The sequence below is a fragment of the Petromyzon marinus genome, chromosome 63, assembly GCF_048934315.1.
Source record: "Petromyzon marinus isolate PM22_M1 ecotype Great Lakes invasive population chromosome 63, UKy_Petmar_22M1.pri1.0, whole genome shotgun sequence".
Classification (NCBI taxonomy): Eukaryota; Metazoa; Chordata; class Hyperoartia; order Petromyzontiformes; family Petromyzontidae; genus Petromyzon; species Petromyzon marinus.
The window spans coordinates 9,115,689-9,143,257 of record NC_133729.1 but is presented as its reverse complement, the minus strand read 5'-3'; the positions used below and the strand labels follow the sequence as shown (position 1 = coordinate 9,143,257).

General features: G+C 54.1%; 2 protein-coding genes across 4 annotated transcripts in view; both read right to left on the bottom strand.

Annotated features, from left to right (window-relative positions):
* Positions 1-7,088, bottom strand: part of LOC116956177 (tetranectin-like protein) — a 12,392-nt gene extending 5,304 nt beyond the window's left edge. The window contains exon 1 of the mRNA XM_032977658.2: positions 1,558-7,088. Within this exon, the coding sequence (XP_032833549.2) occupies positions 1,558-1,699 (142 nt within the window). The 5' untranslated portion in view covers positions 1,700-7,088. The remainder of the gene's footprint in view (positions 1-1,557) is intronic.
* Positions 7,089-7,216: 128 nt separating this feature from the next.
* LOC116956004 (rifampicin phosphotransferase-like) overlaps positions 7,217-27,569 on the bottom strand; it is a 114,619-nt gene continuing 94,266 nt past the window's right edge. Inside the window, exons 19-36 of one of the 3 annotated variants that reach the window (XM_076053973.1) lie at positions 27,468-27,539; positions 25,715-25,821; positions 25,362-25,434; positions 24,368-24,463; positions 22,873-22,947; positions 22,197-22,289; positions 21,197-21,325; positions 20,092-20,176; positions 19,259-19,347; positions 18,739-18,801; positions 17,755-17,850; positions 16,994-17,244; positions 16,589-16,724; positions 15,246-15,337; positions 13,287-13,414; positions 11,644-11,823; positions 8,295-8,369; positions 7,217-8,139 (exon numbers count right to left, since the gene is read on the bottom strand). In XM_076053973.1, coding sequence (XP_075910088.1) covers positions 8,081-8,139; positions 8,295-8,369; positions 11,644-11,823; positions 13,287-13,414; positions 15,246-15,337; positions 16,589-16,724; positions 16,994-17,244; positions 17,755-17,850; positions 18,739-18,801; positions 19,259-19,347; positions 20,092-20,176; positions 21,197-21,325; positions 22,197-22,289; positions 22,873-22,947; positions 24,368-24,463; positions 25,362-25,434; positions 25,715-25,821; positions 27,468-27,539 — 1,899 coding nt within the window. In that variant the 3' untranslated portion in view covers positions 7,217-8,080. The other 2 variants (XM_076053972.1, XM_076053974.1) reach the window with 2 other exon arrangements.

Here is a 27,569-nt window from a genome sequence, read left to right as displayed (position 1 = left end):
ATGGTGGTGGTGATGCTCCATCATATTGGTGGCAACTTGCAACGCTGCGACGCCGCCACCACACAGCACTCGCTCCTCGTTCTCGTAGAGGAAACGAGGGAGGGGACGACTCGGAGTGAGAGAGGGGACGACTCAGAGAGAGAGAGGACGACTCAGAGAGAGAGAGAGAGGACGACTCAGAGAGAGAGGACGACTCAGAGAGAGAGAGGACGACTGAGAGAGAGGACGACTCAGAGAGAGCACGACTCAGAAAGGGAGGGGACGATTCAGAGGCTCTAGGAGGAGGCACCACAGACGAGGAGCGGGAAGCCAGCAGCAGCAGCCACGTGCTGGTCAGGAGCCAGCGCTACCAACACTTAAACCTCAAGGCGGGACCCCGAGGTCCCGAATAAACGGAAGTCAAAATCGTAATTGATTAATTTATTTTTTGCGACTCCATCCCACCGCGCACATCAACGCCGCGACCAACCTGGCGTGGATCGTTCTGTTGCCGTGTCGTGTCTAAGCGCAGCGACGAGGACGAATGCGCAGAATAAACCAAACTTTGATTAGCGCGTCGTGCGGAGCTCGCCGAGAGGAACAGATCGCCGCGTCGTTCGCCTTCAACAGACATAAAACGAAGTCGCAACGCAGTTCATGCGAGAGCCGGGGGATAATGGGACCCCGGGGTCCCGCTATCAGGTGCAATTGTCCAAGCTCTGCGATCCTCTACGTATTAATGATTGTTTACGTGCGGGAGAAACTCCACGGTGACGAGGGGAAAACACGGCCAGGCGGCGTCCACACTTTGCTGTGCCGACTTCTCTCGACATAGCCAGGACACGACACCCACGGGAAGGGAGTTTCACAGCCCATCTGGGCAGATATCCATCAACCCTCGCTGATGCTGCTGCTGTGTCCACAGTGCTGGATTACAGGCGTGTTGATGTCCACACGCAGTGCGGATGAAGCTAATGCGGGGCCTGTAGCATAATGCTATAAAGGGGCCCTAAATAAATAAATAAAACCAAGTAAATATGAGAACACACATTTTTTACTTGCAAAGTAATTGTATTTTTTTCCTTTGCTATACAGCTAGATAATACGACAAATCGCTAACCTTAAACACCCAGTCGTTCATAAAAGTTGAAGGCAGTATAGTACTATAGTAATAGAGCAAGTGCAGAATCACTAAACCGGAAGTGAGTAATGCCCACAATTGAGCTATGTAGTTATTTTTCAGAAGCGACCTGGTCATCACAAATTATAGCTCAACGAAGTTGGCTTTTCATGTGGACATTTATACCAGCCAAATGCTGTAAATGCGCGTAGATTCTAAATGTTGAGGGAAAACCCGGAGGATCCCGAGAAAAATCCACGCGACCACGGGGGGATAGAGAGAGACGCAAACTCCAAATATACAGCCGGGATGGGACCCACGACCTCGTGTATACCAGGCGAGATAGTCAGTATGCCCGCCTCGCTTCACCAAGATACTGCGACACACTTGGGGGGAGGGGTGGAGTACAGCATGGGCTAAATCAGCTCTCGGCTGACGGTACCTCTCTCATCATTTACCTGCGGGGTGCCCGGTGATCTTCTTCTTTGGAGGGGGTCTCTGCTTGATCGTCTGCGCACCGCCGGGTGCCAGCAGAGCCAGCAGAGCCACGGCGAGGAGGACGCTGCGCGTCGCGCGATGCGCAGCCACCACGACCATCATCACAGCCACCGAGTCGGTGTCTACAGAGCCACAGTCTGGCTCTTCTCCTTGCACGGCTGCTCGTTGTTGTTGCTGCTGTTACTGGTGGTGGTGGAGGAGGTGGTGCTGGTGGTGGAGGTGGTGCTGGTGGTGGTGGTGGTGATGATGATGAGAGCTCCAGTGAGGTTGAGATGCCAGTGATGGGGGGGTTTATATCCGACGGGAAATGAGATGCGGGTGCTTGGATTTCATGAACATTGCGGTCTGGCTCACCCACGGCAAAGATCCCCCATATAGCCTACCTCGGGCTGTTGGGGCAAGTGCTCGCATGCATTCACTTACATTCACATACATTAACACGGACATACATTCGTGCAAAGATAAAGACCCCCCTTCCCCCGTATAGACTGTTGGGGCAAGTGCTGAGCATCTATGAAAGTCCACACTTATTAATGCGATTGCGGTTTGAGTGGCAGATTTGGTGCAGAAATACTATTACTATTAACTGTTTTTATTTTATTTCACTAATACCCACTGAGCTACGTAGCTCTTTTTCAAAAGCGACCTGCCCACAAATGATAGCTCAAGGAAAGTGCCTTATGGTGTGGAAATTTATAGCAGCCAAATATTCTAAACGCACGCAATCACGGGGAGAACACGCAAACTCCAAATATACAGCAGCAGGCGTCAGGGTCGGGATCGAACCCACGACCTCCTGCATATCAGGCGAGGGAGCTAACATCTCCTAGCCACCGCGCCACGTGTGTATGCAAGGGCAGACTCGACACACGCGAGCACGTGCTCGCCAATGCTCGCGTGCGCCAGGCACCACCCCAGCGTGGGCGCGTTGTTCACGAGCCCGGTGCGGTCACCGTATCGGGACCCAGGCCGCCGCCGTGTCCGCGTCTCTCTTCTCTTTGTCCCCCCAGTGTTAGCGATGTTTACGACACACCGCACCAGGTACTCATTTGAGACCGAGGCGACCTAGGGGAGGCCCAGGACCGGTTCAGGTAATCGTCACCGGTGTTGGCCGTGATCGGGAATCGAACTCGATTTGCCGGGTTCGTAGCGGAGCGCAGCGCTAACCGTTGCACTGCCGCTCCCCATAGTCTCACCACCACCAGCAGCAGCAGCAGCACGATCACCTCCATCTGGCTTTGGACTCAGGGGTGGGGGCGGAGGGGGTCTCGGGAGGATTTGGGATGGAGAACGCCTGGATTTGTGCCGGAGCAGGCCCTGGCTGCCACGTGTGCCACGAGACACGTGTGCCACGTCTGCACGGCACGTGGCACACGATTCTGTTCCCCGCTAACTCATCCAATCATCCCCATCTCCCCCATTCCATCACAAACATCCCATCCCATCTCCCACATCCCATCACAAACATCCCATCCTATCTCCCACATCCCATCACAAACATCCCATCCCATCTCCCCCATCCCATCACAAACATCCCATCCCATCTCCCCCATCCCATCACAAACATCCCATCCTATCTCCCACATCCATCACAAACATCCCATCCCATTCTAGATTTAAAGCTTTCGTGACTGCAAGGATCCATACTCTTTGGTTCTATTCGGTAAAGTCACGTAGGTAAAAAATAAAACAACAAAAATCACGACGTTTCGGCCACAACACAAGCGGCCTTCATCAGGTGAAGGGATCAGGCTGTCTCGAGGACAGCGCTGGAGTGAAACACAACCACGCTCAGACCGCGGACCTTTAAGCTGTGGGTGATCACGATATAATTTTCTCCGATACCAAGGTTCTTTGCAAAACCACGGGTTTTTATCAGAGATTTGTTCACGAGGCAATTCAGATCTACAAACGCAGACACAATTTCAACCGAGAAGATGGTTTCAAATTAAGCAACCATTGGAAAGATGTTCTAAATCGAACTAAACTTTAAACTAATTATCAATGGTACAGTATATTTTTCAAGTAGTGGTACCCCAAACTTTCGCAGCTCTTAAAAATTCCCTTTTCACACCATCAATAGGTAAACTCCCCCCCCCCCCCCCGCGCCAAACGGCAAGTCCACCCGCACGTACACCACCTCTATGCTAAGTCGGCCAATCAAATGCTATTTTTTATGCTAATTCCTTTGTCAAGGCACCTTGTTTCCTCGCACACAGCTTAAAGGTCCGCGTTCTGAGCGTGGCTGTGTTTCACTCCAGCGCTGTCCTCGAGACAGCCTGATCCCTTCACCTGATGAAGGCCGCTTGTGTTGTGGCCGAAACGTCGTGATTTTTGTTGTTTTATTTTTTACCTACGTGACTTTACCGAATAGAATCAAAGAGTATGGATCCCATCCCATCTCCCACATCCCATCACAAACATCCCATCCCATCTCCCACATCACACCCTCTCATGTCCTACATCCCATCTCTCAGTTCACATGCTCGCCATATGCCCCATCCCATCATGAAATCACAGTGGAGCAACCCTTACCAGCCACTGGTACTAACTCCAGCCTCCCCACCGACTCCAACCCTTACCAGCCACTGGTACTAACTCCAGCCTCCCCACCGACTCCAACCCTTACCAGCCACTGGTACTAACTCCAGCCTCCCCACCGACTCCAACCCTTACCAGCCACTGGTACTAACTCCAGCCTCCCCACCGACTCCAGCCCTTACCAGCCACTGGTACTAACTCCAGCCTCCCCACCGACTCCAACCCTTACCAGCCACTGGTACTAACTCCAGCCTCCCCACCGACTCCAACCCTTACCAGCCACAGGTACTAACTCCAGCCTACCCACCGACTCCAACCCTTCCCAGCCACTGGTACTAACTCCAGCCTACCCACCGACTCCAACCCTTACCAGCCACTAGCACGAATTCGCATTCCCAACAAGTCTAACCATAACCAACCCGCCACCAGTACCGGTCCTCCCACTGACCCAGGCTGTACATTTGCAATGGTTTTGTGAACGTTGCTTCCCCCTCGTTCAGGAGTTGAACTCTGCAGCTGGCAGTGCACCACCCTGTGCTGGCAAGGAGCATCAACCTGTAGCTACAAGAACGTCAACTATTTAAAACTCCAATTTAAACAATGTTTTCTATTTTAGTCGGTAAAGCCCACTGAGCTGTAAAACTCTTTTTCAGAAGCGACCTGGCTATCACAAACGATATCTCAACAAAGTGGCTTATCACGTGGATATGTATATCAGCAACCAAATACTCTCATAAACGCACGCCTGCCATGGTGTGGTGGACTCAGCAACGCACACAAGAGGTGGATGAGATATGGCCTCAATATCTCTACAGCCATAGGTGGGCCAAGGCCTCAATATCTCTACAGCCATGGGTGAGTCAAGGCCTCAATATCTCTACAGCCATGGGTGAGCCAAGGCCTCAATATTTCTACAGAGATAGGTGAGCCAAGGCCTCAATATCTCTACAGAGATAGGTGAGTCAATGCCTCAATATCTCTACAGCCATGGGTGAGTCAAGGCCTCAATATCTCTACAGCCACAGGTGAGCCAAGGCCTCAATATCTCTACAGTCATAGGTGAGTCAAGGTCTCAATATCTCTACAGCCATAGGTGAGTCAAGGCCTCAATATCTCTACAGCCATAGGTGAGTCAAGGCCTCAATATCTCTACAGAGATAGGTGAGTCAAGGCCTCAATATCTCTACAGCCATAGGTGAGTCAAGGCCTCAATATCTCTACAGAGATAGGTGAGCCAAAGCCTCAATATCTCTACAGAGATAGGTGAGCCAAGGCCTCAATATCTCTACAGAGATAGGTGAGCCAAGGCCTCAATATCTCTACAGAGATAGGTGAGTCAAGGCATCAATATCTCTACAGAGATAGGTGAGCCAAGGCCTCAATATCTCTACAGAGATAGGTGAGCCAAGGCCTCAATATCTCTACAGAGATAGGTGAGTCAAGGTCTCAATATCTCTACAGAGATAGGTGAGCCAAGGCCTCAATATCTCTACAAAGATAGGTGAGCCAAGGCCTCAATATCTCTACAGCCATAGGTGAGTCAAGGCCTCAATATCTCTACAGCGATAGGTGAGCCAAGGCCTCAATATCTCTACAGCGATAGGTGAGTCAAGGCCTCAATATCTCTACGGAGATAGGTGATTCAAGGCCTCAATATCTCTACAGAGATAGGTGAGCCCCAGCGACTTACTTGGCCTGAGAAGCCAGGCTCACCCCAACGGTATGGATGCCCAGGGGGTCGGTGTCTCTGACCCGGGAGCCAACAACTCCTTCACACATCCAAGTGTTTGGCCCACATTAAATGAATAATCGGGGAGATTTTCTCCTCCTCTCAGAGAGGTCATATCCTATTGTTGCAGGCCACGTATCATTATCAATTGCAACTGTTTACACACTTAACATTTCAATGTATACGTACAGCGCATCTCTCTGCTTGAGTGTATGGTTCTCTGGTCTCTGTGATACTGAGTCTATGGATCTCTGTGTGAGTCTATGGAACTGTAGGCGAGTCTGGGTCTCTGTGTGAGTGTTTGAAACTCAAGGTGAGTCTATGGATCTCTGTGTGAGTCTATGGAACTGTAGGCGAGTCTGGGTCTCTGTGTGAGTCTATGGATCTCTGTGTGAGTCTATGGAACTGTAGGCGAGTCTGGGTCTCTGTGTGAGTCTATGAAACTCAAGGTGAGTCTATGGGTCTCTGTGTGAGTGTATGAAACTCGAGGTGAGTCTATGGATCTCTGTGTGAGTCTATGGAACTGTAGGCGAGTCTGGGTCTCTGTGTGAGTGTATGAAACTAAAGGTGAGTCTATGGGTCTCTGTGTGAGTCTATGAAACTCGAGGTGAGTCTGGGTCTCTGTGTGAGTGTATGAAACACGAGGTGAGTCTATGGGTCTCTGTGTGAGTCTATGGAACTGTAGGCGAGTCTGGGTCTCTGTGTGAGTCTATGGAACTCAAGGTGAGTCTATGGGTCTCTGTGTGAGTCTATGGAACTGTAGGCGAGTCTGGGTCTCTGTGTGAGTGTATGAAACTCAAGGTGAGTCTATGGGTCTCTGTGTGAGTGTATGAAACTCAAGGTGAGTCTATGGGTCTCTGTGTGAGTCTATGGAACTGTAGGCGAGTCTGGGTCTCTGTGTGAGTGTATGAAACTCAAGGTGAGTCTATGGATCTCTGTGTGAGTCTGTGGAACTCGAGGTGAGTCTATGGATCTCTGTGTGAGTCTATGGAACTGTAGGCGAGTCTGGGTCTCTGTGTGAGTGTATGAAACTCGAGGTGAGTCTATGGATCTCTGTGTGAGTCTATCGAACTGTAGGCGAGTCTGGGTCTCTGTGTGAGTGTATGAAACTCGAGGTGAGTCTATGGATCTCTGTGTGAGTCTGTGGAACTCGAGGTGAGTCTATGGCTCTATGTACATCTCTAGAAAGCGAAAGAGGAGCAGGGAGTTAAGAGCACGGATGTCTGGGGGGGGGGGGGGAGAGTTACAAGCTATTGCATTGTGGGGTAGCTCCCTCCCTCTCTTCATCGTCGCGCGAGGCTTTGTGTACAGGCCACGTGTTTACAGAACAACGCAGTCACCCAAGCACGTCGATATATCGGCGATATCCTTTATCAGTATCTCCATCAGTGATTCATACCGAGTTGTCGGACAACCATCACCGACTCACGTTGGACAATCACATTGTTCATCTAGTCAATTACAAATGTCGCACTGACATCACCTACTCACGGATAACTACGATAATATATTAATCTATTTGGCTAGTGCCATTGCGATCTCACGGCCTTCACCCAGACAAAGATCCCCTATATAGTCTTAACATTCTGTAGGAGCAAGTGCTGTTAACGAGCAGCAGCACCTATGAAGGCTGGCACGGCACACGAGGGGGTGGGTGGCCAGCACCACGCCTGGCCGACTTTGTCTCCTCAGTGGCGATGCTTACACACCGCACCAAGTAGAAATTTGAGGCTGAGTCGACCTACGGGAGGCCCAGGACGAATCCATTCTGGTAGTCGTTGCTGGTGTTGGCCGTGAGCGGGAACCAAACTCGGGGTTCGTAGCGCACCGCTAACCGTTGCACTACACACTGCCCACAAATCGTCTTCACCACCACCATCATCATCATCACAAATGTCATCAAGATTGTAACTGGACTTTATCGCCATCATCAACATAACGCTCTTCTGCAATGTAATCGCCGTGAATGCGATCACCGGCACCACCTTCATCATCACCATCATCACCACCATCACCACCTTCATCATTATCATCACCATCATCATCATCTCCAGCGCCCACCATCGCAGCTTGTTATCTCTGCCCCCCCCCCACCACCACCACTACCACTCGTATTCTGTGCCGAGACTGAGTGGGGTGCCCCGGGGGGGGGGAGGCTCTCAAGTGGGATGCCACCGAGGGGGGCTCCCGACGGACGCAGTCCGCACCGCCCGTCACTTCTCGTCCACTCTCTGCACGAAGCCCTGCGTCCCGTTCAGCAGAAGCGTCTCTCCTGCACGGGGAGAGAGGGGAGGAGAGATGGGGGGGGGGGATGGAAGAAATGAGCGAGAGGAGAGAGGGGAGAGATGGGAGAGAGGGGGGAGCCGGGCGTGAGGGTGGGGACGCGAGTGGTGGTAGGGGGGGGGAGAGTCGGGTAGCCTTGCTCACCGCTCGTGAAGAAATGCGTCGCTCCCTTGCAGCTGACGATGCATGGCAGCCCGTACTCACGAGCCACCACCGCTCCTGCGCACACGCACACACACACACGCACGCGTACCCACACACACACACGCACGCGTACCCACACACACACACGTACCCACACACGTACCCACACAACCACACGTACCCACACACACGCACGCGTACCCACACACACACGTACCCACACACACACACGTACCCACACACACACGTACCCACACACACACGTACCCACACAACCACACGTACCCACACACGCCCGCGTACCCACACACACACACGTACCCACACACACACACGTACCCACACACACACACGTACCCACACACACACACGTACCCACACACACACGTACCCACACACACACACGTACCCACACACACACGTACACACACACACACGTACATACATACACACACGCAAACACACACGTACCCACACACACACGCGCACACGCACTCGCGTACCCACACACGCGGGCGACACGCACGGATCGTGGTCAGATCTAAGGCGACGGCCAGATGCAGTGCGGTCACGGCGCTGAGACGACTGCCGCTTTGTGGCGTCGTCTCACGCAAGCGCTGGGCAGCAGAGGGGCGCCGCTGCCTCTGTCCAAGCCACACATCGTTGAGAGGAGGGCCAACACTGTGGTGGTGGTGGCGGTGACAGTGCCGGATGAAGCTAGTAGGGGGCCTGTAGCATGATGTTATAAAGGGGCCCTAAATAAAAACAACACAGAAACATTATAACACAAATTTGTGACTTGCATAGTAAAGTTATTGTATTTTTTCATTTGCTATACAGGCAGATACTATGACAAATCGCTAACCTTAAACACCCAGTCGTTCGTGAAAGTTGAAGGCGGTATAGTACTATAGTAATAAAGCAAGTGCAGAATCACTGAACCGGAATTGATAGCTTGAAAACATTTAGCGCGGGGCCCTTGAAAGTGCGGAGCCCGTAACTGCACGTGTAGTTATTACTACACGTGCAGCTACTACATATTTAGTAGCTACTACTACATATTATGTAGCTACTACTACATATTATGTAGCTACTACACATGTAGCTACTACTACACATGTAGCTACTACTACACATGTAGCTACTACATATTTAGTAGTTACTACTACATATTATGTAGCTATTACTACACATGTAGCTACTACTACACATGTAGCTATTACTACACGTGCAGTGGCTACTACACATGTAGCTACTACACATGTAGCTACTACTACACATGCAGCTACTACTACACGTGCAGCTACTACTACACGTTCAGCTACTACTACACGTTTAGCTGCTACTACACATGTAGCTACTACACATGTAGCTACTACTACACGTGCAGCTACTACTACACGTGCAGCTACTACTACACATGTAGCTGCTACTACTACACATGTAGCTACTAAACATGTAGCTACTACTACACATGTAGCTACTACTACACATGTAGCTACTACACATGTAGCTACTACTACACATGTAGCTACTACTACACATGTAGCTACTAAACATGTAGCTACTACTACACATGTAGCTACTACTACACATGTAGCTACTACTACACATGTAGCTACTACTACTACACGTGTAGCTACTTTTGCCACCAGGATCATCCGCCACTGGGTGATGATAATCACCCCCTTAGCATGGGGGGGGGGAGGGTGCCAAGCACCCCCCCCCCCCCTTGTTCGAGGGGGGGCTGTATTCTTATAACCCAGTCAAGAACACGTCGGTAACCACAAAGACCGTACTCGTGCACACGCCGCTACCCACGTGTCTACGTTGAACTTCTCCCGTGCCGTGCGTAGCCAACCCGCGCTAATCGAGGGTGCCATGGCTTGGTGACTCGGCGATGCACCGACGAAATCCCTACGGTCCTTGAGAAGCGTCTCGTTGGGAGAGAGATCTGTCCGTTCCCATCGTTGTGTGCAGGTGTTAGCGCACAGGGTCGCCTGCGGTGACGAGAGGCGCGACACTTCTCGGCTCGCGTAGATGTACACACAGACTGCCTGTCGCACTTGGAGGGGGTCATCCACAGACTCGATGGGTGTGTCATCGTCGGCTCCGATCGAGCCACTGCTGAACGAAGGCCTCCCTAAACGGTAGAGCCATCCACGCACTCAGAGAGGGCGCGAGAGCGGAATTGAAGGACGTGCAAACGCAGACCGCACCTCCGATCAACACGGTTGGCTTCGTACGGTGCGAAACGTACGTACATAGACTCACACAGAGATCCATGGACGTGCATAGAGACCCACAGACTTACACAGAGACCCATCGACTCGCACAGAGACCCATTTCTTTAGAACTGATTTTTGTGTTCAGTTTATTCCCCCCCCCCCCGCACCTCCTATAAGCACGGTTGGCTACGTAAGGTGCGAAAGAAGTTCAACATACACACGTGCCGCCCTGCCGTTGGCAGGGAGAGAGTGCGGCGGGCCAGGGAGGCGCATGCGGTCATCGTTCACGCAGCGAGTGAGATGTGGCGATGTCGACGCGGGGCTCCGTCAGCACCCACGGGGCTCCGTCAGCACCCACGGGGCTCCGTCAGCACCCACGGGGTTGTTGTTTGCGCGATGAGAGATCGACGCCGCCGCCTGCGGGGCATTCTTTTGCGGTCGTTCCGGGGCGCCGTGGTGGCTAGAAGATGTCAACTACCTCGCTTGGTACGCAGGAGGTCGTGGGTACCCAGACGCCTGCTGCTGTATATTTTGGAGTTTTGTGGTGTCTCTCTCTCCCCGTGGTCGTGTGGATTTTTCTCTGGGTCCTCCGGTTTTTCCCTCCACGTGTAGAATCGACGTCACCACGCGTTTAGAGAATTCGACTGCTGCTGTACATTCCGCTTTCGATGAGGACATTCGTTGAGCCATAACATGTGATAGCCAGGTGGCTTCTGAAAAAGAGCTACATAGTTCAGTGGGCCTTACCTGGTAAAATAAAAAATAAGTTTTAGTTGAATAGCTCTCTGATGCGGTTTCCCCCCACGTCGTCGCCACGCGTCGCTGGGCGCGATGTCCGACGTTTCGCTCCACTCTCCGGGAGCTTCTTGCCTCGAGCGAGTCTAAACGATAAACTCAACAATTTGTTTAATTTTACCAGGTAAGGCCCACTGAGCTATGTAGCTCTTTTTAAGAAGCGACCTGGCCCCAATTGATAGCTCTACGAAGTGTCCTATCACCATCATGTGGGCATTCATAGGAGCTGAATATTCTCAGAATCTGAATATGTATTTATACTGGAGGAATCCGATGAGCTATGAAGCTCTTTTTAACCCGGGCCCCCCCCCCCCCCCACAACTCACCGTGAGAGAGGAGCCCCCCCAGCTCAGTGACAAGGCCCCCCAGGAGCGGGAAGTAGGGACTCCAGCCGATGTCGGTGCTGGAGACAATGAGGATGTCTCCGCGCTTGATGGAGCTCGCTCCGGCCAGGGAGCGCACCACGCGAGCCGGACCGCTCACCGTACCCTGGCTTATTGGCAGTCCTGCAGCACAACACACCGCAGCACACCGCAGCACACCGCAGCACACACCACACCGCAACACACCGCAGCACACCACAGCACAGACCACACACGCATCACAACGCAGCATGCACCACACCGCAGCACACATCACACCGCAGCACACCGCAGCAAATACTACACACGCATTACACCACAGCACACATCACACCGCAGCACACCGCAGCACACCGCAGCACAGCACGCCATGACCCTAGCTTATGGGCATGCCTGTATAGTACACTATAGTACACTATAGTATATTATAGCACACTATTGCCACTATAGTACACTATAGTATACTATAGCACACTATCGCCACTATAGTACACTATAGTACACTATAGTCAGCACTCACACCACGCATCATGATGTGTTGGTGTTGATGTGACGGTGTGGTGATGGTGATAGTGATGGTGATATTGTTGGCAATGTTCATGGCGATATTGATGACAATGGTGATGTTGATGGTGACCACAACGATGTTGATGTCGATGGTGATCATGATGGTGATGACGTTGATGTGTCGATGATGACGTTGATGGTGATGACGGTGTTGACGTTGATGTGTCGATGATGACGTTGATGGTGATGACGGTGTTGACGTTGATGTGTCGATGATGACGTTGATGGTGATGACGGTGTTGACGTTGATGTGTCGATGATGACGTTGATGGTGATGACGGTGTTGACGTTGATGCGTCGATGATGACATTGATGGTGATGACGGTGTTGACGTTGATGCATCGATGATGACGTTGATGGTGATGACGGTGTTGACGTTGATGTGTCGATGATGACGTTGATGGTGATGACGGTGTTGACGTTGATTTGTAGATGATGACGTTGATGGTGATGACAGTGTTGATGTTGATGCGTCGATGATGACGTTGATGGTGATGACGGTGTTGACGTTGATGTGTCGATGATGACGTTGATGGTGATGACGGTGTTGACGTTGATTTGTAGATGATGACGTTGATGGTAATGACGGTGTTGACGTTGATGTGTCGATGATGACGTTGATGGTGATGACGGTGTTGACGTTGATTTGTAGATGATGACGTTGATGGTGATGACGGTGTTGACGTTGATGTGTCGATGATGACGTTGATGGTGATGACAGTGTTGACGTTGATTTGTAGATGATGACGTTGATGGTGATGACGGTGTTGACGTTGATGTGTCGATGATGACGTTGATGGTGATGACGGTGTTGATGTTGATGCGTCGATGATGACGTTGATGGTGATGACGGTGTTGACATTGATGTGTCGATGATGACGTTGATGGTGATGACGGTGTTGACGTTGATTTGTAGATGATGACGTTGATGGTGATGACGGTGTTGACGTTGATGTGTCGATGATGACGTTGATGGTGATGACGGTGTTGACGTTGATGCGTCCACGTGGCTGTGCTGACGATGCCCCCCCCCCCCCCACCCGTGAGGCTCTGCCCCCCAGCATGCCCCGTCCCTTCCCAGCTCGCCACGGGACGCGGTTTGGCCACGCTGATCTCCGGGAAATTCAACGACATCTGCAGGGCCAGCGCCCTGCGCCTCCGCTGGGCTCTGTGGGGACACGGGGGGGGGGGGGTGCTCAGAGATCAGAGAGAAGCTGAGCCGGCAACCGCCGAGAGCCCGAGTTCACATCCAGAGCGGTTCGAAAACAGGATCAGATTCTCTTGAGAAGAATCGGAATGTCGACTTATCCTGAAGAAATCCGATATATCGGGGAGACGAAACGACATGTCTCTGACCGAATTCGCGAGCACAAATCAGATTTTAAAAACGGCAGAACGAATTCTCCTGCCGTAGCTGATCACTGTTACAACGCTGTGGGGGATCACGATATAGTTTTCTCCGATACCAAGGTTCTCTGCAAACCCACGGGTTTTTATCAGAGATTTGTCCACGAGGCAATTCATATATACAAACACGGACACAATTTCAACCGAGAAGATTTCAAATTAAGCAATCATTGGAAAGATGTTCTAAATCAAACCAAACATTAAACTAATTTTCAATGGTACAGTATATTTTTTCAAGTAGTGGTATCCCAAACTTTCACAGCAGCTTATTTCCCTTCACACCAACATTATGTAAACTCCCCCCCCCCCCCCCCCCCCCCCACCGTGCTGGTCCAGTACATCATTGTTATGCTAATTCCTTTGTCAAGGCGTTTTTTGTTTCCTCCCACACAGCTTAAAGGACGCGACCTGGGCTTGGCTGTCTTCACTCCAACGCTGTCCTCTGGACAGTCCGGTCCCTTCACCTGATGAAGGCCACTTGTGTTGTGGCCGAAACGTCGTGATTTTTGTTATTTTATTTTTACCTACGTGACTTTACCGAATAGAACCAAAGAGTAGCTATGAAGCTCTTTTTCACAGGTGTATCAGAGGGGGGCGGTTCAGAAAGTCACAACGGCAAACTGTGCAAAAAACGACCGGAGTGTCCACTCCCTCGCCTGGTATGCAGGAGGTCTGGGGTTCGATCCCAACCCTGACTCCTGCGGTATACTCGGAGTTTGCGGTGTCTCTCTGCCCGTGGCTGCATGGATTTTTTTCTCCGGGTCTTCCGGTATTTTACCGCATTTAGAATCATGAATCTACATTATTTATAATTATTTTGCTGCTCTAGATTTCCACATGATGATGATGATGATGAAAGGCCACTTCGTTCAGCTATCATTTGTGGCCAAGTTGATACTGTAAACGAAGCTAATGGCTCAGTGGGTCTACATAGTTAGGTAAACGTAATTTAGTTTATTTGTATATATAGTTTTAAAGTGATTTGTTTACCTTTCCTATAATTTGCACTCCTATCGTGCTTTTGTGTTGTGTTTGTTGTTGTAACGCTCTAACCTGCCCCTATTGGATATCTGTGAAAAAGAGCTTTATAGCTCATCGGATTCCTCCTGCAGTAAAAATACAGATTCTGATTCTGAAGCCAGAATATTCGAGCGGCGAGGAGGGGGGGTGTTGCACACACACAGTCTCTGTGGCCGGAACAAGATTCATGCGGGGTTCAGCGTGCGAGGCACAACAGGACCTCCCGCGGACAAATCCCGCAGGCGTCGTCAGCTGACCTTGCGGTTGGCCGGCAGAGACGACGCGGAGGGTCGCGTAACACAACGACAATCACAACAAGAATAATACTGTCCTTTAATAGAGCGGTATTCATGCCAGTAGCGTCCCACAATGCCGCACGTTCGTGATATATACGGACCGTATCCCATATACGCGGTTGGCTATGCACAGGGCAACACACACACGTAGCAAGCAAATGGAAATCCCGACTACCGAGCAAAATTAAAAATGTATTTTAAAAAATGTAAGAAACGGCACCAAAACGAAAAGACGCAAACAACAAAAAGTGATGGAAGCGACAAACGGCGTCTCACTTGACGACGAGGTTGGGCGGCCGCTCGTTGAGAACGGTGGCGATCTCCGCGTGCGTCAGGAAGAAGAGGAGGTCGTCGTCCGGCAGGAAGCCCTGTGGGCGAGTCGGGTGGGGGGGGGGAGGAGTGAGACTGGGCACGCGTGCCACCACCCCATCCCCCGTCCTTCTATTTGTGCTTTACGAGCCGAGCCAGCACGGTTCGGGTTGTTTTTAACCCCCACCGGCTATTTTCTAAGCCGCAGATGGCCTTGCGAGACATCTAGGGAGGGGCGTCGCGGTGGCTATGAGATGTTAACTACCTCGCCTGGTATCCAGGAGGTCGTGCGTTCGATCCCAACCCTGATGCCTGCTGCTGCTGTATATTTGGAGTTTGTGTCTCTCTCATCATCATCATCACGGTGGCTAGGAGATGTTAACTACCTCGCCTGGTATCCAGGAGGTCGTGCGTTCGATCCCAACCCTGATGCCTGCTGCTGCTGTATATTTGGAGTTTGTGGTGCCTCCCTCCCCGTGGTCGCGTGCATTTTTCTCGTGGTTCTTCGGTTTTTCCCTCCACACTTAGAGGATTTGGCTGCTATAAATGCCCAAGTGATGATAAGCCACGTGCTTGAGCTATAATTTATGGCCAGGTCGCTTCTGAAAAAGAACTATAAAGCTAAGTGGGTCTTACCTGGTAAAATAAACATAGTAAAACAATTGTTAGCAGTGCTGGCGGTGGTAGTGGTGTAATGATAATGATGGTGGTGGTGTAATGATAATGATGGTGGTGGTGTAATGGTAATGATGGTGGTGTAATGGTAAAGACGGTGGTGGAGGTGTAATGATAATAATGTTGGTGGTGTAATGATAATGATAATAGTGGTGGTGTAATGGTAATGACGGTGGTGGAGGTGTAATGATAATGATGGTGGTGGTGGTGTAATGGTAATGACGGTGGTGTAATGGTAAAGACGGTAGTGGAGGTATAATGATAATGATGGTGGTGGAGGTGTAATGGTAATAATGGTGGTGGTGTAATGATAATGATAATAGTGGTGGTGTAATGGTAATGACGGTAGTGGAGGTGTAATTATAATAATGGTGGTGTAATGGTAATAATGGTGGTGGTGTAATGATAATAGTGGTGGTGTAATGGTAATGATGGTGGTGGAGGTATAATGGTAATGATGATAGTGGTGGTGGTGTAATGATAATGATGGTGGTGGAGGTGCTAGTCTTAGTCGTGTGACTTGGGGGCCGAGCAGGGCCAGGGGGCGGGGCTAGGGGCGTGTATCTTCGCGCGCGCGACTCAAACTCGGTGTCCCCCCCCCCCCCCGCGTCTCCACTCGTTCACCGATCGCTCACCTCGAGTCGCATTGCCCTGGCCAGCTGCCAGTATGCGGACTTGAACTCGTCGTTCACCTTGATGGCGATAAACTTGCCCTGCTCCCGGTTCGCCACGGCACGGCGAGCGTGGGGCAGGACCCACGACAGTATCCGCCTGGGGGGCGTGGTGGGGGGGCACAGGGGGGGGGGGGCACGAAAGGGGACAGGGAGGCATTGAGGCAGAGGCACAGGGAGACGAGGATGCACGGGGCCACAGGGACATGAGGGTGTAAGGGTACGGGGACAGACACAGGAACACGTGGGACACGGGGACAGGGGGACACAGGGACACGGGGACACGGGAACACGTGGGACACAGGGACACAGGGACACGTGGGACACAGGGACACGGGGACACACGTGAGGACACAGCACTGGCCTCACCTGCCCATGGCCGACACGGGGGAGCTGAGGCGAGCGACGGCTTCGTGGACCCCCACGTCCCCCTTGCGCGTCGCCTGGCCCTGGGGGCCCTGGGGGCCCTGGGGGCCCTGGGGGCCCTGGGGGCCCTGGGGGCCCTGGGGGCCCTGGGGGCCCTGGGGGCCCTGGGGGCCCTGGAGGCAGAGCAGCGCGGCCTGCAGCGCCGCGACGATGGTGCTGGGGTCGCTGGCCCACGACTTCTCCCTGAACTCGGCCTTCGTCGCGGAGGGAGGGGAGGGGAAGGGGACGGGCATCTAAACCGATTGTGGGCTTCCCCTGGGTCGACTCGGCCTTACGCACGGACGCTCTCACCTCCCGGAGGGGGCGGGGGGGGTATTCCCAGTGCAGTGCTTCAGCGCAGACACACACAACGACATCGCCTGGTGCGGTGTGCAGTAAACATCGCCACTGGGGAGACAAAGGCGGCCCGGCGGGGTGCTGGTCACCCACCTCCTCGTGTGCCACAGTGCCGGCCTTTATAGGTGCTACTTGCTAACAGCACTAGCCCCGACAGTTTGCGAATTCCATAATGGGGATCTTAGTTTTTGTGTGGAGCGGCAGTGTAGCGGTTAGTGCGCTGCGCTAAGAATCTGCCAACGACCCAAGTTCTATTTCTACTCACAGAAACAACAACATTGGGGACAAGCCTCAGTACCGATCGTGGGCTTCCCCTAGGTTGACTCGGCCTGCAAGGACACGACGAAGACGCGTGCGGACGCTCTCACCTCCCGGAGGCAGCGGTGGCCGTGCTTCTCCAGAAACGCGCGGAACTTGGCTCCTGCGTCCCCACTCCGCTCTGAGCGCAGCCACTCCGTGGCGCCCTGCATGCAGGCGCCATGGTGGCGAGATGTTAACTACCTCGCTTGGTACACAGGACGTCGTGGGTTCGATCCCGACCCTGATGATGCCTGCTGTATATTTGGAGTTTGCGTGTCTCTCTCTCTCTGTGGTCTAGCTCTACTCCCCTCCACGCAGTCTCTGCTCCAGCAATCAAGGCTGTCTGTTGAAGCCCTCACTCAACTTCCGCTCAGTGGGAGGTCACTCCTTCTCCTCTGCTGCCCCCCCTGGCTGAAACTTCCTCCCTCTGCCCTCCCTGTTGCTGACACCTCGCCCCTGTTCAAGTCCAGGCTCACACCCCTCCCATTCTCCTCTGCCTAGGACTGCCTCAATTAGACTCACACAGAGAACCATAGATTCACACAGAGATCCATAGACTCACACAGAGAACCATAGATTCACACAGAGAACCATAGACTCACACAGAGACCCATAGACTCACACAGAGAACCATAGACTCACACAGAGAACCATAGACTCACACAGAGACCCATAGACTCACATAGAGAACCATAGACTCACACAGAGACCCATAGACTCACATAGAGAACCATAGACTCACACAGAGACCCATAGAATCGCGCAGAGACCCATAGACTTCCACAGAGACCCATAGATTCACACAGAGACCGAAAGACTCACACAGAAACCCTTAGACTCGCTCAGAGACCCATAGATTTACACAGAGAGCCATAGACTCACACATAGAGCTATGACTGACTGCCACTTTCTCTCTTTGAAATAAATGCGCCCCACTGTTCCTGTCCAGCGTCTTGCAATGCGGTCGCAGTTGGACTCTCTGCCAATTCTTGCTGCCTTCTGGTTTGTTGAATGTGGCGGTCCCTCGTGGCTGAGGGGGCTGCGGCCCTCACCTTGACATCCAGAGCCCCAAACTCCTGTTCTTGGCCCTGCTGGCGGATAGCCGTACTCATAGCCTGCATGGAGAGACAAGGCGGCACAGTGCAACATCGTCATCGTCGTGGGGAGCGGCGGTGCAGCGCGCTGCGCTACCTCTACCTGGAGAGATGGACACAAGTCTGCTTGCTAACATTACAGATCTAGGCTCAGGTAACAATGGGCTCGTCTAAGCTATGCCAGGGTGGACCATGCCAGGCCGGCCCATGCCAGGCAGGGCCATGCCAGGCCTGCCCATGCCAGGCCTGCCCATGCCAGGCCTGCCCATGCCAGGCAGGCCCATGCCAGGCAGGGCGATGCCAGGCAGGGTGATGCCAGACCTGCCCATGCCAGGCCTGCCCATGCCAAGCCTGCCCATGCCAGGCCTGCCCATGCCAGGCAGGGCCATGCCAGGCTTGCCCATGCCAGGCAGGGCCATGCCTGGCAGGGCCATGCCAGTGCCCATGCCAGGCCGGCGGCATAGTCTGGGATAGTCACCTCGATGGCGGTGGGCATGTCGGCCGACACCACGTCCGGGCAAGAGCTGAAGAGCATTGCCACGTCGGAGAAGTGCTCCCTGGTCCAGCCTGGCAACGCGACGGGAGAGAGTGACGTCGTTACCGTCGTCACGGGGGAGGGGTGGACTGTGTGAGTGGTGGACTGTGTGAGTGGTGGACTGTGTGAGTGGTGGACTGTGCGAGTGGTGGACTGTGCGAGTGGTGGACTGTGTGAGTGGTGGACTGTGCGAGTGGTGGACTGTGTGAGTGGTGGACTGTGTGAGTGGTGGACTCTGTGAGTGGTGGACTGTGCGAGTGGTGGACTGTGTGAGTGGTGGACTGTGCGAGTGGTGGACTGTGTGAGTGGTGGACTGTGCCAGTGGTGGACTGTGCCAGTGGTGGACTGTGTGAGTGGTGGACTGTGTGAGTGGTGGACTGTGTGAGTGGTGGACTGTGCGAGTGGTGGACTGTGTGAGTGGTGGACTGTGCGAGTGGTGGACTGTGTGAGTGGTGGACTGTGCGAGTGGTGGACTGTGCGAGTGGTGGACTGTGCGAGTGGTGGACTGTGCCAGTGGTGGACTGTGTGAGTGGTGGACTGTGTGAGTGGTGGACTGTGCCAGTGGTGGACTGTGTGAGTGGTGGACTGTGTGAGTGATGGACTGTGTGAGTGGTGGACTGTTTGAGTGGTGGACTGTGTGAGTGGTGGACTGTGTGAGTGGTGGACTCTGTGAGTGGTGGACTGTGCGAGTGGTGGACTGTGTGAGTGGTGGACTGTGCCAGTGGTGGACTGTGCGAGTGGTGGACTGTGTGAGTGGTGGACTGTGTGCAGCGTACTTGGTTTTCCCTGAGCAAGGATGGACATGAGGATGATGCTCCAGGAGCCTGAGCAGGAGCTTGCCGTGATGGTGGTTGACCACGACTAGTCACTCGCACACAGAGAGAGACCGATGTGCACGTGCATTCACACACAGACAAAGATGCCCCCTGGCAGGATGTGTCCACACTGCGGCAGGTACGCATTTAGGGCTGAGTCGACCTAGGGGAGCTCTGGGACCAAAGATCCCCCGAATGGCCTTAACAGACTGTAGGGACAAGTGCTGTTAGCGAGCACCTATGAAGGCCGAAACGGTACACGAGGGGGTGGGTGACCAGCACCACGCCCGATCGCCTTTGTCTCCCTAGTGGTGATACTTACACACCGCACCAGGTACTCATTTGAGGCTGAGTCGACCTAGGGGAGGCCCAGGACCGGTTCAGATAATCGTCACTGGTGTTGCCCGTGAACGGAAATCGAACCCGGGTCGCCAGGTTCATAGCGCAGCGTAGCGCTAACCGCTACAATACCACTCCCCACACCCACATACACAGACTCACACACACACCGCACACGTACACACACGCACACACACGTACACACACCCACATACACACACTCACACACACACGTACACACACACGTACACACACCCATATACACACACCCACACACACCCACATACACACACCCACACACACACGTACACACACGTACACACATGTACACTCACCCACACACTCACACACACACGTACACACACCCACACACACGTACACACACCCATATACACACACCCACACACACCCACATACACACACTCACACACACACGTACACACACCCACATACACACACTCACACACGTACACACACCCACATACACACACTCATACACACACTCACACACACACTCACACACACACATGTACACACACACACACTCACACACACATGTACACACACCCACATACACACACACACATACACACACCCACATACACACACTCACACACTCACACACACACATGTACACACACACGTACACACACGTACACACATGTACACACACACACATACACACACACGTACACACGGGTGCGGCTGCTCCGGCGAGCCTCCTCACCTCGTAGTAGTGGGGCAGCGCCCGCGTGATGGCCCCGTAGATGTCGCGAGCGCTGCCCTCGGTGGAGACGCGGAACGTGGCCAGGCGCCGCTGCCACCGGTGCACGCGCGCTTGCGCCCCGTACAGGAACTGCTCCCCACGCGACGCCGGAACACGAGGTCACGAGGTCGCGATGTCAAGAGGTCACACAGTCATGGGGTCACGAGGTCACCGTGACCTCGTGACACCGCCCCGATGACAGCATCGGGGCGGTGTGAAATTAGAATCAGAATCTTTATTTGGACTACAGGAGGAATCCGATGAGCTGTAAAGCTCTTTTTCGTAGATGTCCAGTAGGGGGCATGGGGTCAAAACGTTACAACGACAAACGAAACACGAAAACAAGATGGGAGTGCAACGTATAGGAAAGGTAAACAAATAAAACTAAACACATTTTTTTTTATCGCACCTGGTCACTGAGCTATTAGCTTATTTTCAAGTGACCCGGCCGAGTGGGTTTGCTCATTCGCCACGTTACCCCTCTCCCTTCGTTTCAAGACGTCTGCAAGTTGCAGGCTGTGGTGTGTCTCGTTTACCACCGCATTTTGGAACGCGTGAGCGGCTCAGCGTTAATTTTATTTAGAGGGGCGTAGTAGCAGCGCCGTTGTTCTTAAAGGCGTCGTTACTCCCCGCAGAGAGCCGTAGCGACACGACCGGCGCCACTCCACGGTAGCTGCCACCAATCCGTGCCACACGCAGCCCTCCCGCGTGGCCTTGCGGGAGCCTCGGTACCGATAAAGTAATTTTATTTTGGATTCCGTTCCCATGACGTACGTGCACACGTACGTCATGGGAACGGAATCGGAAGAAAACCTGATGACGGATGACGTCCACCGCAGGTGAATCCAAACACTACGCGTCGTCCACTTCACCCACAGCGGACGTTAAAGATCCAGCGAGAGCGATTTGAGTCGGCCGCACCGTGTCTCCCCGTCCTCACATTTGTCTACGGGGACCTCACCCGCAGCAGACGGATGCCGTTGACGATCCTCTTCCAGAGCGGAGAGCGGCCGTGGTAACGAAGCAGGTCGTCCATGGTGACCTCGTCGCTCACCTGGTGGGGGGGCGGGGGAGGTGGAGGGGGGGGACAATGAAAATCGTCGTGGCCGTCTTCACGGAAACGGCGTGACACCGTGGTGGCCGATGCGTGGATCGCGGTCCACGGGCGGATGTTGTGGATCGCGTGAGAAATCAGTTCTCGTTAAGGCCGATGGCAAATACAAATCCCTGACGAGTAATCGTCAGCGTGCGTCTATCTACACGTGCATGAGTGCGTGCGTGCGTGTACGTGGCAGGGGAGCGGTGGTGCAGCGGTTGGCGCGCTGCGCTACGAACCCGGTGACCCGAGTTCGATTCCCGCTCACGACCACCAACACCGGTGACGATTATTTGAATCGGTCCCGGGCCTCCCCTAGGTCGACTCAGCCTCAAATGAGTACCTGGTGCGGTGTATGATCATTGCGACTGGGGAGACAAAGGGGGCCGAGCGTGGTGCTGGCCACCCAGCCTCTCGTGTGCCGTGCCAGGCTTCATAGATGCTCGCTTACAGCGCTGTTGCCTCAACAGTTTGTTAAGGCTATACGGGGGATCTTTGTCTTTGTACGTGCGTACAAGTGCGGTGTGTGTGTGTGCTTTACCCTTCCAAGCAATGAGAGATCCATCGAAGCCTTCTGCATGCAAATGTTATTGTGTTCCGTTGACACCCCTAGATTCTGTGAATGTGTACACATTCACACGAACACACAGACATTACACGGCATTAGCACAACAAAATGCACCACGATCATCATTGTACAGACACAGGCACCATCATCATACGTACAAATAAAAAGATCCCCCGTATAGCCTTCAACAGAATGTTGGGGCAAGTGCTGTTAGCGAGTAACACCTTTGTAGGCTGGAACGGCACACGGGGGGGTGGGTGGCCAGCACCAAGCCCCGCCGCCTCTGTCTCTCTCGTGTCGATGTTTACACACCACACAAAGTACTATTTGAGGCTGAGTCGACCTAGGGGAGGCCCAGGACCGGTTCAAATAACCGTTACCGGTGTTGGCCGTGAGCGGGAATCGAACCCGGGTCGCCAGGTTCGTAGCGCAGCGTAGAGCTAACCGCTACACTACCGCTCCCATCTAGACACACTGACACACACATACTGACACAAAGACAAAGACCCCCCGTATAGCCTTGATAGACTGTAGGGGCAAGTGCTGTTAGCGAGCAGCACCTATGAAGGCCGGAACGGTACACGAGGGGGTGGGTGGCCAGCACCACGCCCGACTGCCTTCATAGCGCAGCACGCCAACCGCTACACCACCGCTCCCCACACGCACTGGCACACACAACAACAACCGCCATTCGCCACTAAGTGGCGGTAACGTCACCACGACGCTTGTGCCAGGCTATGTGCACCTTGAGGCCACGTGAAGTGTCGAACGCCCGCTGGCAGGAGGTCACGGGGCAGACCCAGGTGCCACAGGTCGACTGACTGAGATGACTGAGATGACTGGCTGATGCACCACCCGTGCCCCCTACTGTGCCAACTTGCTGTGCTTTAGCCACCCGGCGCTCCACTCGTTGTTGTGAGCGTCGCTCCTCCAACTGCCCAGTAGCGTCCTTCACGAGCCTCCTCCACAGAGGCCGATCTTGACACCGCTGGTACCAGTCATCGGCAAGTCCACTCAGCTCCACATCCTTCTGTACCATGTCACTCCATTTCTTCTCTAGTCTGTGCCGCGCCCGTTTAGTCCCCTCGATCCAGCCGAACAAAAGCTGTTTAGGCATGCGGTGGCTGGCCATGCGGGCTACCCAGCCAACGCAGCCTTGCCTGCCGGACGTGCTCACCGATGGGACTTTGTCCAGATCTTTCGAGGATTTGTGAGCTCCTCACACAATCCACCCTGGTTAAACCCAGGATTGATTGTAGGCACGCCAGCATGAATGTTTCTAACCGGCGAAGATGTTGACACACAAACACCGACACACACACACCGACACTCAAAACACAATGACACACACACACCGACACACACACACTGACAAACACACTGACACACTCGCACTGACAGCCCCTTCCCCCGTCACCCTCTCCCCCCGTCACCCCTGCCCCCGCCACCCCCTCCCCATGGGGCGCACCGTGAGGTTGATGAAGCTGTGGCCGCAGGTCGTGCCCATGAGTTTGTGTGCGCAGGGGATCAGTCGCGGCCACAGACCGGCGGCCACCACGAACGTCTACAGACGAGAGATGGCAGGGGTCACCGTGGAAGGCAGGGGTCAGCGTACAAGGCAGGGGTCAAGGTGGAAGGCAGAGGTCACCATGGAAAGGTCACCGTGCAAGGCAGGGGTCACCGTGGAAGGCAGGGGTCACCGTGGAAGGGAAGGGTCACCGTGCAAGTCAGGGGAGAAAGGCAGGGGTCACCGTGTAAGGCTGGGGTCACCATGAAAGGTAGGGGTCACCGTGTAAGTCAGGGGTCACCGTGGAAGGTAGGGGTCACCGTGTAAGTCAGGGGTCACCGTGGAAGGCAGGGGTCACCGTGGAAGGCAGGGGTCACTTTGGAAGGTAGGAGTCACCGTGCAAGGGAAGGGTCACCGTGCAAGTCAGGGGTCACCGTGCAAGGCAGGGGTCACCGTGCAAGGGAAGGGTCACCGTGCAAGGCAGGGGTCACCGTGGAAGGCAGGGGTCACCGTGCAAGGCAGGGGTCACCGTACAAGGGAAGGGTCACCGTGCAAGGCAGGGGTCACCGTGCAAGGGAAGGGTCACCGTGCAAGGGAAGGGTCACCGTGCAAGGCAGGGGTCACCGTGGAAGGCAGGGGTCACCGTGGAAGGCAGGGGTCACCGTGCAAGGCAGGGGTCACCGTGCAAGTCAGGGGTCACCGTGCAAGGCAGGGGTCACCGTGGAAGGCAGTGCTGCCAACTCCAAGAGGAGGAATCCGCTGCGAGTGGTGAGGAGTGGTGAGGTAGTGGGGGAGTGGTGAGGTAGTGGGGGAGTGGTGAGGTAGTGGGGGAGTGGTGAGGTAGTGGGGGAGTGGTGAGGTAGTGGGGGAGTGGTGAGGTAGTGGGGGAGTGGTGAGGAGTAGTGGGTGAGTGGTGCGGGAGGGAGTAAGGGGGCTGGGTGGAGGTGGCTCGCACCTGCAGAGAGAACTCGATGGCTCGGATGAACACGCTCAGCGTCAGTGGCGTCACAGCTCCGGGCATCATCTCCCTGCTCACAGAGAGGGGGGGGGCACCTTAACGCCTGGCCCCGACCCGCTGCTCCACGACCCCCCACGACCTCCACGACCCCCCACGACCTCCACAACCCCCCGCGACCTCTACGACCCCCACGACCTCCACAACCCCCCACGACCCCCCACGACCTCCACGACCCCCTCACGACCCCCCACGACCTCCACGACCCCCCACGACCTCCACGACCTCCCACGAGCCTCCCGCGACCCCCCACGCGACCCCTTATGACCCTGTCCCCCCCGCTGGACACAAACCCGATGTTGGCCGTCGTGAGGACCTCCCGGTCGCTGGCGATCGCCGAGTCGAACTCGTGCAGCACCTCGGCCTCCGCCTCAACGTCCAGCGTGGTCACGGGCCTCGCCTGGCGGGGTGGGGGAGGGGCCCCGGGTGGGGGTGAGGGCAGGGGGGGGGGGGGGGTGGGAAACCGTGCAGTGCAGAGGGGTTGCCACTTTCGCCGATAAGACATCACGATCAGTGTGAGAGGCACCCCATGTCCATGTTAGAAACCATAGGGGTTGACAGCAGCACGATGATGGTGATGATGATGATGGGGGGGGTGGGGGGTGTTGTCACTCTGTGTATATTGTCGGTGGCCGCACGTCAGGGGCTGCACTAAAGGCCGCCAGGGGGTGCCAGGGGCCTGCGGGCCTTGCAATGAGGAGCCCTGGTGGAGTGGGACTTTGGCTTAAAAGTGAGGTGGGTGGGTGGGGATACATAATTAGCTAACCGTACTAATTGAACCTCCGATTAGCACGGTTGGCTATGTAAGGTGCCAAAGAAATTCAACATACATCCATGCAAGTAGACACAGTGAATGATAACCAAAGTTGACTGAACGTTGAACGCGTTAAATCTATGTGACCTTTGTGCCAGTAAACAATGAAAAAAATAAGAATAGGCTTTATACCCTTTCTGGCATTAAAACAGGAGGTGTTAAGGATGTTCACACACCAACTAGACACACCTATTACACCTATGACCGCACGATGGATGCGTTTGTCTATCATGTGCTCGCTCGTGGCCTGCGAGGGCTGTTCATGAAAAGCCTGCAGCATGCCCTCCTAATGATGCCGGGGTCAGAGTTCGTGCCACCGGGGTCAGAGTTCGTGCCAATGAGGTCAGGGTTCGGCCAGCTGGGGTCAGGGTTCGTGCCACCGGGGTCAGGGTACTTGCCACCGGGGTCAGGGTTTGTGCCAATGGGGTCAGAGTTCGGCCCGCCGGGGTCAGGGTTCGTGCCACCGGGGTCAGGGTTTGTACCGCTGGGGTCAGGGTTCATACCACCGGGGTCCGAGTTTGTGCCGCTGGGGTCAGGGTTCATGCCACCGGGGTCAAGGTTTGTGCTGCTGGGGTCAGGGTTCGGCCTGCCAGTGTCAGAGTTCAGGCCACCAGGTCGGTGCCAGCCACGCCGCATTTGTTGGCCGACTGTAAAATCTGGCCCTGTGTGGAGGCAGCAGCGAGTTTTGGTGGATCACCGCACAGATGTCTCGAGACTCCCTCCTTTAGCCTTCTTCTTGCTCTATACGGCTGCTGATGTAGATGCAGAGCAACAGCTACAATGTCACATTTAGGTGGTCGAGCCAGATACCCGCTTCAGGAGCAGCGGAGTGAATCGCTGTGATGTCTCCTTAGTATTTGTGGACCGGGCCATTGCGTCGTTATACGTTGTACGGTGTGTTCTGGATCACTACAGTCGCACACTGGGGAGAGTTTATTTATTTATTTTCCATTTGTGCAATAGGTATCCGCATCTACTGCCATGGTTTGTGCATTGGATACGGATTAGGGAGACCATGAGCTTCGTGGGAGATAAAATATTTCCTGCGTGGGGATGTACTGGAATACCATGTCTTGCAAGCAGAATGTAGAATGCACATTCTCAAGATTCGCTCACCTATTTCAGATTCGCTCACCTGTTCCAGAGTCATTCACCTCTTCCAGAATATACTCACCTGTTCCAGAGTCGCTCACCTGTTCCAGAGCCGCTCACCCGTGTCAGTGTTTGCTCACCTGCAGCAGGTAGAGCTGCTGCCCCACCAGCGCCCACTCGATGTCCCGAGGGCTTCCGAACATCTCCTCCACCTGCGTTGAGCGGGGGCCAGAGGGCAGGGA